The 11,646-nt window shown below is 32.8% G+C and overlaps 2 protein-coding genes across 2 annotated transcripts; one reads left to right on the top strand and one right to left on the bottom strand.

Annotated features, from left to right (window-relative positions):
• Positions 1 to 476: 476 nt before the first annotated feature.
• LOC114283899 (RING-H2 finger protein ATL16) lies at positions 477 to 2,133 on the top strand. The gene has a single exon (XM_028226780.2). The coding sequence runs from the start codon at positions 842 to 844 to the stop codon at positions 1,904 to 1,906; it is 1,065 nt and encodes a 354-aa protein (XP_028082581.2). The 5' UTR covers positions 477 to 841; the 3' UTR covers positions 1,907 to 2,133.
• A 1,559-nt stretch (positions 2,134 to 3,692) lies between these two features.
• On the bottom strand, positions 3,693 to 7,822 carry LOC114283935 (WAT1-related protein At5g07050). The gene is made up of 7 exons (XM_028226812.2): positions 5,802 to 7,822; positions 5,557 to 5,619; positions 5,356 to 5,472; positions 5,001 to 5,232; positions 4,584 to 4,742; positions 4,341 to 4,492; positions 3,693 to 4,016 (listed from the first exon to the last, which is right to left on the bottom strand). The coding sequence occupies exons 1-7, from the start codon at positions 5,996 to 5,998 to the stop codon at positions 3,875 to 3,877; spliced, it is 1,062 nt and encodes a 353-aa protein (XP_028082613.2). The 5' UTR covers positions 5,999 to 7,822; the 3' UTR covers positions 3,693 to 3,874.
• Between the last annotated feature and the right edge of the window lie 3,824 nt (positions 7,823 to 11,646).

The raw sequence follows: 11,646 nt of genomic DNA on the forward strand, positions 1-11,646 counted from the left end.
AAATATTTGACTCGAATCTTTTGCAAAAATCTTTTTTTATTTTCCTTACAAAATAGATACGATGTAATTTTTTAATTTTTTGTTTTTGAAAAATCTATTATTATAATATTTATACATAATTCATGATTAAAATAATATAAGTGACATTTTAAAAAAATTTAACTTACTTTGATTGATATTTTACTTTAAAATGAGCAAATTAATATTTATCAAGCCATTTATGCAATGAGCTTTTAAGTACACCAGTCAAATTTCTCTCTATATGCAACCCACATTATAAACAAATGCTAGTACACATGTGGGTGAAGGGAAAAATTAAGTGAGTGCATTTAGAAATTATCCATTCTATATTGATATTCTAATCAATTTTTATTTTTTCATTTTATTAGTATAGGGCCAACCAGCCTACCATCATTCATGCTAGAGCGCCGTCCACTCTATAGATTCTCGTTTTTAAAGAGAACTCACACATTTCTGTTGAACAATAAAAATAGTCACAATTATCGAGAGAGAAAGTCTCAGAAAAATTTTTCTTGCCAACCAAACTACTGTTATTGGAGGACGACAAAATTCACCAACTACACGTACCCCCTCAGAGTTCCTCAGTTTCTCTCTCCATCAAATATAAGGTTCATACTCATTTCAATGTGCCCTACAATAGTACGCAAGTTCAATCTCAATCTCTCTCTCTCTCTCTCTCTCTCTCTCTCTCTCGTTCTTCTTTCAAAGAACTCCATTTTGCTCTGATATTGAAATAACCCAATACACAAAACACATTTTTGTGAACTTTGTGATCTGAACAGACCAATTTGTATGTACATTTGTTATATACTCTGTTTTGATGGATCTATTAAACAAAAAATACCATACCCTTCAATTACAATCTCTCTCTCCCACCAAAACCACTCCAACCTCACTCGCTGGACCACCATTGCAATCTTCAAACACTAGTTCCCCAATCCTTGCCATTGCCATTATTGGCATTCTCACCACAGCTTTCTTGCTAGTAAGCTACTACATATTTGTCATCAAATGCTGCCTAAATAGGCACCGTATCGATTTTCTGAATCGCTTTTCAATCTCTAGAAATCGAACACAAGATGACAACACCGGAGTCTTCTCTCCGAGGATTCTAAGACGAGGACTTGAAGAATCGGCGATTCAATCAATCCCAGTTTTCAAATTCACGAAAGGATCAGAAAATGTTGTTGGGTTCAGAGAAAGAAGCTTCAGTGAATGCGCGGTTTGTTTGAATGATTTCCAAGAAGAAGAGAGGCTAAGAGCTATACCACATTGCTCTCATGTGTTCCATGTTGATTGCATCGATGTTTGGCTTCAAAACAATGTCAATTGTCCACTTTGCAGAACAAGCATTTCAATTTCAACCACCACATCCCAATTCCCATTCGATCAAATCCTCGCTCCGAGTTCATCTCCTCAAATCCCAGATCCAAACACTGATATTTTCGTAACACAAGATGAAGATTATGTGGTCATTGAATTGGGTGATCCCAATTCTGTCGATCAAGCATTGCTTGGAGTGCAAGAAAGATCGGCCAGAGCAGTTTTTCATTTTCCGGGAAAGTTTGAGCCGAAGATTGTTGGGGGAAAAAAGAAAGCGAAAAAGTTGGACCATGTTTTGAGTATGGGGGATGAGTGCATTGACATGAGAAAAAAGGATGATCAATTTGCAGTACAACCCATAAGGAGATCGTTTTCAATGGACTCGGCGAGTGACAGACAATTATATTTAGCAGTTCAAGAGATTGTAGAACAGAGTAGGCATGTCAATGAGGTTGGTCTTGCTAGTGAAGGTTGCAGTAGCAGAGTCCGAAGATCTTTCTTTTCCTTTGGAAGTGGAAGGGGATCAAGACTTGGAGTTCGATCAATTCAGTTGGACACATAGGATTAGTTACGATTCTATTTTCTTGGAATCCTTGTCCTCCGGTCTGTAATGTACTCTCAATCACATACTGTGAAAACAAATTTAAAATAGCAGGAAATTATTGAATGATTTGAAAAATCACATAATAGTGTTTCGTGATTTCATTATATTATTTTTGGTTTTTTGGATATGTAAATACATAATCCCTTTTGATTGGATGAATACATTATCAATGTGGTGTCGAGAAAGGTGGATATAGAGTTTTGAAGCACAATTACAAGACCGAGAGTGCATGAGGGAATAAAGGACTTTGATCTCATATGATCTCATTGTTATTATTTTTTTTAATCAATGTTAGTTTTGCTTTGTACTTTACGTTACAAGTTTAGAGATATTAGATATTGTTTAGAAGCAAAGATAGTATGTGACATATATATGTATAACCAGTTTTTTCAATTTAAAGAATTCATAGCAATGTTGTGATTTTTGGGTCTATGTTTGCATGAGATTCAAATAGAGCAACTTGAGTAGCTTGTTATAATAATTGTTATTGTTAAATTATAGCAGTTTCACTAAAAAAAATTCAACGACTCTTCAAAAGATTTATCAAAAAATAATAATATTAAATTTTGTGTAAAATTTAACAATGTCAATTTTGCTAACTCAGCGCACCATAAGAGAAATTTTAATTAATTGGTTTATTTAGATGTGAGATAACAATAAATAGAAATAAGCAATGATCCGAATATATTAAAATAACATTTGCACAAGTGGAACAACATTGCTAAAAAATTTACATTTTACAAATTGTAAATTTAGCACTGCCATTTTGACAATAATCAATGAAGTTGCTGTTAGGGTTGGTCTTCTAATTGGTTAACAACTATGATTAGGAGCATCATTGTTCATGGTTGAATTGAATTATTGTACTTTTTGTTTTTGGTTGAGACTTGATAGGGAAAGACCAGCTAAAATTTAAAAAATAAAAAGGAAATGGTTAGAGAAAATGACATGTCCTCTTTCATTGGGAATATATAGAGGTAGAGAGAGAGAGAGTCCATGGTTGAACCTACCATTATTGTTGTAATCACAAGGCCAACCAAGTAGTTGTGTCTTAATAATGCCTAATGTTGGTGATGGAAGGTATGGTTTTGTTATGGTTTTTGTTCTTGTTCAATGCTTCAACTAGTTCCCAGCCTGGATCCAAATGATCATCTATGTCAAAATGGAATATAGATAGTAGGTTTACCAACATTTTCCATTTATATATAATACCAAGTGTGTGAAATGAAGATTCAAAATTCATAAAAAAATACTTCACCTCTTTGTTAGACAATGGAAGCCATAAACTACATGGACTACTAGCAAATGTGTTAATTGACTGGATTACATGGACTATTAATTTCGGAATTATCAATTTCTTAAGATTACATAAAAATTAAAAAAAAATGCTTTCATTATTTTTAATGTTGACGGTGTGTTTTTTTCACAGCAACTTTAAAGCTTCTTGATAAAACTTGGTATCTAGCCATGCCTTTTCATTGCATAATTAATGAACATATAAATTAAAATTCAACCATTATTTTGGGCGACCCACATGAACAAGAACATAATTATTGAATTAGATAATGCTAATACCAAAACAAATTTGATAGAATCTCTTGAACAATGTTCCATCAACCCGCTAATTGTTGATTTCATTTACCTTTGGACTTTTTATGTTTTTGGTTAATAAAAAAGTTTTTTTCTTCCTTAATTGATAGAATAAATAATTATAAATACGAAAACATTACATGAAACTGAATAATTAAAAGAAGACATTAGTACAGAAGATATCATTAAAAAACAAATTGTAGTTGTAATATCAAGAAAATGAGCTCTTTTTCACTCATTGCTTCTGTGTTTATTCTGTTGTTTTTGTTGATCAAATCATACAATCTCTCCTCAATCATTTGCTAATTAAAGCAAATTAAGACATTGATATTTTTTTTAAGGTTCTTCTTTCGGGGCTTTGTGCTCTTCATAAGATGAACAGGATTGCACTTTTGGCTTCATTTCTTGTTGTTGATCACCTTCTTTACCCCACAACAGCAAGTATAGTCCAACAATGACTATAACTCCCCCTATTATGCTGAATAACAAGATAAAAAAAAGGATGAAATTTTAGTGCTCAATCTCCAGACTGGACCGATCCAATCTTCTCTCCAACTAGAGACAAGCCAAGTTATTTTCAAAAAATACAGAAAACTTGTTAGATGAACAAGTTTTAGACGAACAAGTTTATCTCGTTTTCTTTTCTGGCCGAGGACAGTTTAACCCCCCGCCCCCCCTCCCCTTTTAGAGGAACTATTCAAAAAAAAAAAATTTCGAAAATAAACCAAAAACAAAAAACAAAAACAAAAAAACAAAACCAAAAAGACGAAAATGACACCAAAGTCAAATATGTGATATTTACCTGCCCATGTAAAGTCTTTCACCGAAGACAAAGTATGCTAGGACTGCCACTAATATTGTCGATAGGGGATTAAACATTGTCACAAAAACTGGTCCTTTTTTTTCTGTGCACCATAGCTGGACGAAGATTACCATGCCAGACATCACCACTCCCTGCCATGAGAAAATATACAATGAACTTCGTGGGAAAATCTGATTTAAATTCTGGAATATTTTAGATTATTGATTTGATTTGAAGCCTTACAGCATATAAGGTAGACCAAAAGTCAATATTGAAACCGATAGTCCAATCGGATGGTTTATGTGCTACAATCACTGTGAAGAAAGCTGATTGTGCTGCTCCAACAAAGCTCATCCATGTTGTTAGTGATAGTTGTGCTGGGTACCTCTTCAATGTGAATGCCTGCAATATTTATTTATGAGAAAAGTTTTACATTTGGCATATGTCATTTTTTCGTAAAATTGTTTTCACTATGGTGACCTGCCAGCTTCTTTAATGGGCTTTTTCCATTTTTAGTTCACTTTTATTAAATCCTTAATAAGTCAATTTTCATGAATCTCTGATGTGTAACTTAATTACTAGCAATTACAAAAAAGGGATATACCTTTATAAAAACTAGCTAGCTGAACATAGATTGGTTATAGAGTTTGGGTCATAAACCTGCATAATGTACCATATAGACCATGATATGCAGCTTGCTACAGTAAGAATCGAACCCTTCAACCAGTTCTCCTTGATGCTTGTTTTTCCATGAACATGGATAAAAGGATGCCCCAGCTCCCTCAAAATAGGTCCCTTGTACAATGTCATGGCCATGACTCCAGCCAGGGACACCAAGGTTCCAAGAACTTTTGCTATCCCACGACGGCTTCGAATGTCAAGAACCTCCAACCTGCACACAAATGTAATATAAATATGTTATAAGAAATAAAGAAAAAAAAAAAAAACCCAATTTAATCGTCCGCACACATATTGTGGGTTTAGAGTTTGATAGATGAAGTGGGATGGTAATTACCTGAGTACAACTGCCATCACAAAAGTCAAGGAAGCTATGGTGTTGACCATGGATGCAAGAAATGTGGGAGAAGTGTATCTCAAGCTTGCAAAATACATGTTTAGAGTCAAACCCACCCTGTAATAATTGAAATAATACTATTTAGTTACCTTCCTAATTTTGTTTAGAAACTTATTAGCACTAATGTAATCTTATTCTTACCCCAGAAGAGAAACAACAAAAATCTCCAAAAACAGAGCTACTGTCAACTTTGGCCTTGTCTTTCTACAGTGAAGAATGAATAATCAGTAAACTACTTGCCTACAATGACTGAAAACTTTTTGATATAATCATCAATCAACTCCTCTTAGTATACTAACTCTTGGCCAATATTTAAAATCTTGCATCTAATTTTCAAAAATTTACACAGGATTCACATGCATTCATACATATACATGTTGATTTACCTTTCAAGAAAATAGGCAAAAGGTAGCATTGCAAAACCACCTACTATATGTCTGTAAGTTATGTAGACATGAGGATTCATTCCATGATTGAATGAGGCCTCGGTGATGAAATATAGAAATGTATAGCCTATCTGAGCTATAACCATTAGGAGGTGTGGTTTGAACCTCCTATACATGCCCATAAGCCTAAATGCCATTCAATCCCTATGTTTTTTTCCTCCTAAACAGATTTTCATGGTGACCAATTATGCATCTATAAATATAGAAGGTGATGGAAGAGTTTGGCTTTGATTCTGATGGCATGTTGTTGGCATTGTATTCTTGATTAGATTCTTATCAATATTCTGACAATTCCCCAAATTAAATGTCAGGATAGTGATGATGACGTAATAAAATGTTGTATTCTCATATTTGGACATGTAGTTTGAGATACCAATATTCTCAAGAACCTATGCATTACTGGGAAAAGTTGGATCGTGTATGATTCTTCAATAGAAATGAGGATCTAAGTGATTGGAATATCTTTGATCATCTTTTGTACCTTCACTAGAGGATTAGTGAACTATCTTTTCAATTTATATATATCCTCTAGTTTGAGTATGCTTTCCATGAGCATATCTAAGGGAATCATTTATTTATATGCATCAATACTCTGAAAAATCATTGACATCAGAAGAAAGTCTGCAGGGATGTATATGACAATTTTCTCAGATGTGATCAGAAGGGATAAAAGCAAAGCTTGTTAAGAAATTCACTTTTCTTTTTTTTTTCTTTTTTTTTCCCAAAGTACTTGAGAAAACTTAAAAGAATTTTTGGAAGCAAATACAAACACACTATCACCACGCTTTTCATCATTTGACTAGGGAATTTGTGTATTTTTGGATCCATTGTTTTTATTTTTTGTGATCGCTTGGTGTTGGAGTGCTTACTTCATTGCGCCCATTTGAATAGATGTAAGTAGAACCATGAGATATAAAGGGTCGAATCAACTTAGAAATGTTTCTAAGATTTTGTGGAACATATACTGGTTTTATCTTCACTTTTTGGTTGGTAATACGTAATGGAAATATTCTTCTGTTGCCCTGTTGTTCATACTTTTATGCCATCAAATGCAAATGGTATCCAAGTTGAAGGATGTGAGCATTTCAACTAATTCTTCTACCTCCAAGGATGTGTTTGGCCTTTTCAACTTGATTTACTTTCTATGACATTAGTTTTTTGATTGACTTTCTGAACTGAGAGTAGAAGGACTGGAACAGAAGTTAATATTTGAAGGGGTATAGCTCGGGGGTAAAACATATCGTAACGGTTCATAATATTTCTGACTGCAAATGATTCGAAGAATTTTTGCCACACTGTTCATAACATAACCATAATATTTATAACATAATCACGTTAGTTTGTAACTTTCAATAAACGGAAATTACCATTCAGTAAGAACTAAGACAATTATTTACTAAAGAACGAGAATCTTCTTGAGGTGCAACTTTTAAAATCTTCCATGTGTTTGTGATTATTTTTGGTCATGTGCACTGATTTATAATTTTCCATTACAATAATTATTGAAGACAATTCAAGAAGTAAATTAAGAAAATTATTATCATGGTTCGTAGGTGTTTTGATACAAAAACAGGTTTAATGTAATCACCAAACCTGACATAATTTAGGTAAGGAGATCATAAACAAGGTGGTGATCCCACATAACATCCTGCAAGGGATACATGCTATCCCCTGTCCCATATCATGGATTCAAACTCGTGACATTTGCGTCATGAGATGCTTAATAATGTTGACTTTCACTATATCTTTGACAGATACCAAAAATATATAAAAGGGGATTCAATTTTATTGAAATGCAAGTGTCATGTTGTGCCAAGATGGTAAATTCATATCAAGAACCCACAAACAGCTAACATATCTTACTTCTGTTAAGAATTGATAAATCTAATTAGAATCAGTGAGATAAGATACACCAAAAACAAAAGAAACAAGAATCTAAAATTAAGACCATAAGAATGCAAAGATTTACATGGTTCAACCAAGATATGTCCAAGTCCACAATTGCTATTCACTATCATTTGAAAGAGTTACAAATTACAATACAATACAAAGAGATGCAAGACTATAACTATAACTATGTAGTATAACTATGAAATATCATCAATAAATAATTCACATTCTAGCAGTTAGTGTGTGGTACATGGTTAGTGTGTAGCACATATTAGGATCCACACCAACCAACAACTTCAACATCCTTATACAATTTTTTATTTTTATTTTTAAACAAATTGTTGAAATTTTTATAAGCACATGTAGAAGACAATAATTTCAAATGGCTAATCCTTATATACGAAGATGTACAAGTACAATACTACAATATATAGTAGCAAATAGTAGAAGCTTTCTTCATTTGTTACAGATACGATTTATGAGAACTTGTATTACCTGCTTAAATTACAGCTTGTAAGAATCAAGAACAGACTGATCAAGTGCCCCAGAAAAAAACTTGCCAAAATGTTCACTTAATGTGAATTCTCTGTACAAAGGCGGTTTTTTTTTTTTTCCTGGTAGGACCATAGAGCTTTGGTGGCACTGAAACACCTGAGAGAAAAAAGTGATAGACATTCTTGGTCCAACGCGGTTAGACACCACTCTGTGGTCGACACTTTTGAACTTGCCATTTGATACAATCTGCATCAATCGTAAAAGTTACCTAGAGAAATTTCGAACAAATGATTTAGAACTGAAAAGAATCAAGAAATCCATCTAAAACAATTGCAAAATGGGTAGTAGTAGAAAATACATGTAGAGCCCTTTCATGTTTGGACTGATAGGTAGGTTTCTAACCCTAAGGTTCCAACAACAGTTTGGGGCATCATGGCATGTTTGGTTTTGTTTTTGTTTTATGTTTTTCGTTTTCCATAGAACATGCCAAAAACTGCTCTGGAAAATTTGATGAAAACAACTCAATTTTTAGGAAACACCAAATTATTTTTCCAATTTTTCAACAAAAATGAAAATATGTAAGAGTATCTCCAATCCTTACTCAAACCTATGTCAAATTTAAATTTGGGCAAAGTCACTCAAAAACCTCTCCACCCCTCGACTCAAACTTAGATCAACTTGAAATTTTCAACCATTTTGTAGTTTCCAGATAAATCATTATCCATTGAAGCACTTCATTTACTCAAATTTTTACTTAAATTTGAATAAGGTCGGGAGATGACCTAAGTGGTAGATATTTTCAAAATCATTCGTGCTTTTTATTTCTAAAAACAAAAAATCTGAAATGAAAAAAAAAAAAAAAAAAAACAACTAAAGAGTAAAAAAAGTCACTAAAAAGTCCAAAAATAAAACCAACAAATTATACCCCCAAAAAATCTTTCTTGTCTATATTTTTTTGCATTTTTTTAAAAAAAAAAATCAAAAAATTCTTCTAAAAATATAAAATTATTAAAATAGTATATTTCCAAACCAGTCGCAGCAAAGGAAAAGCAATTTTGCAGCGTGAGACATTAAAAATGTTGAACTTGCTTGGATAATGATCAGTATTATACAGGTCAAAATTGCTATTAAATCTCACTTTTCTATTCCGATCACGCACGTAGAACCCTTTCTTCGCCTCCGAATCTTGTTCGTTAAATTCACGATCCACTCAACACACCGGAAGGTATTCCACCATTCCTCTGACGCTATGCACATTTCATCCACAATCTCATCGCGCCGATCACCGCAGTCCATGCCGCCCAGATCTATGATCGGAACTTGCAAATTTGTAAGGCAAGAGTTGGGTGTGTCGGGAGGATCGTTGGATGGTCTGATGAAGATTTTGGGGATTTTGACTACTCTGGCATCTACGAGTCTTTTAACACCGGCTTTTGATTCGTCGAAAGCTTTTAGCACTGCTTTGGGATCATATACGAATCTGGTTTCAGTGAAGGAATTCTTGGTGACGGATCTAGGCTTGGGCTCAAAGTACTTTTAACCTCTAGCTAATAAAATTTAAAATTTAATATTAATTTTTTTTAATATAAAAAAAAATTAGTGATGTCACGATAAAATATTAAATTATATATTTCTTGTCAATATAGTTGAGTATGATCATATAATTGAGAATATTTTTTTTGTCCATATTTACTTACAAAAAGTAGTAACTATTTCTACATGTATTATTTACTAAAATTAAACATCTTCAATTGAGTTCTATCCCATTCCTAAAAGTCATAAAATATATGGCAACACAAAATAACATTTAGATTTTTATCCAAATTTTTAGAGGAAATCAACAAATCATAACCTAAAAGTCTATTCAATTATCAAGAAATCACACAACACGGTACCTACCAATTACAATAAATCATAGTATTAAAAAAAAATCACAATATTTAGTTAACAATTGTACCAATAACAATTATCAGATATTCATCGCAACTCCTGGCTTCTCCGCCTTATGCCATAATTTCACCCAAAAAAACAACCAGCTTGCATTGGCCTCACATTGTCATTAAATTATTATTTATTTTTAAAAAAAATTCAAAATCAATTGCTAACCCAGATAATGTTATAGGTGGTGGGTTCTGATCTGTGTGTTGAAAGAGTGTATGTGTATTTATTTTTTTGATTGGCATAGTAAAATAAAAGAGTGTTTGGAGAGGAGCGAAATCTATTGACAGTGGGGGTGTAATTGTGGGTTATGTGACGTAGGAAGTTGGGGATTTGGGTTGTCAAGTTTGGGATACCAAAACTAAAACTTGGGTTGAAGATTTCTAGTTGTCTGCAAACTTATGGGTGACCAATAACAACCAATAACAAATTAATGACAAAATAATCGAATTATTCAGTTTAAAATCACAATCAATCATATTATTCAGTCTAAAAACAGAATAATCACATTGAAGTTGAAGGGATATCAGATAACTTACCAATGAAAGTCCACGGTTCCACCATCCACGCCGACCAGCTCTGACGAAGTCCAACAACAAAGTTTCTCCGTTTCTTCCCTCATCTCTTCGCTCCTCTCCTCTCTTTCGAATCGCAACAAGCCACTTAGATCAGTTGTTTTCTTTTCTTTTTTTTAATCTTAGTGCTTTGTTTGAACAAGCTTCTCTAGCAAGCCTTATAATTTATATATTTGTAAAAGTTTCATATTTTACACTTTGACCCATTAAAGTTTCTAAAATTTTACTTTCATCTTGACCTAATTTAAAAAATACATATACATAAAATTTTAAATAGATTATTATATATGTTAACTAATTAAAAAAAAAATTCCAAATAGTTTAAAAAATTTGGAGGCTACTCTATATAATTTTGAAATTATTTAAAAAAAATTTAAGAGTACAAACTCTTATAATTTTAAATTCTAGTATAATATATGACATTTTTCAAATTTTTGGGGTCTTCCCCCCGAGTCCGGATCCTCGGCTGCCCTACCCGGCGGCTCTTTCCAGTAGCGCCCCAAAACGACATCGTTTTGGGGCCAATTTTCCAAGGAAAAAAAAAATTAAAAAAAAAAAAAATAGAACGAGCACTTGAACTCGAGAGGAGGCAAAGAGTTGGGGTTGAATGGACTTATCTGTGTTTAGATTGGACTTGGAGGGGAAGAAGAAACACAGATTTTGGTTTGGAGTATATATATTTATATATATATATCATTTCATATATATATATTGGTTTGGAGTATATATATATATCTTTATATATATATATATACATTATATTAGATTAGAAGAACAAAGGAGTATATATATATCTTTGGGAATTCTGGGTTCATCCATATATATATACATATATATATATATCATTTCCTTTGTAAATTTTCGAAAAGAAATGAAGAATGATCCAA

Source organism: Camellia sinensis, chromosome 6, assembly GCF_055761805.1.
Source record: "Camellia sinensis isolate YWXY chromosome 6, ASM5576180v1, whole genome shotgun sequence".
Taxonomy (NCBI): Eukaryota; Viridiplantae; Streptophyta; class Magnoliopsida; order Ericales; family Theaceae; genus Camellia; species Camellia sinensis.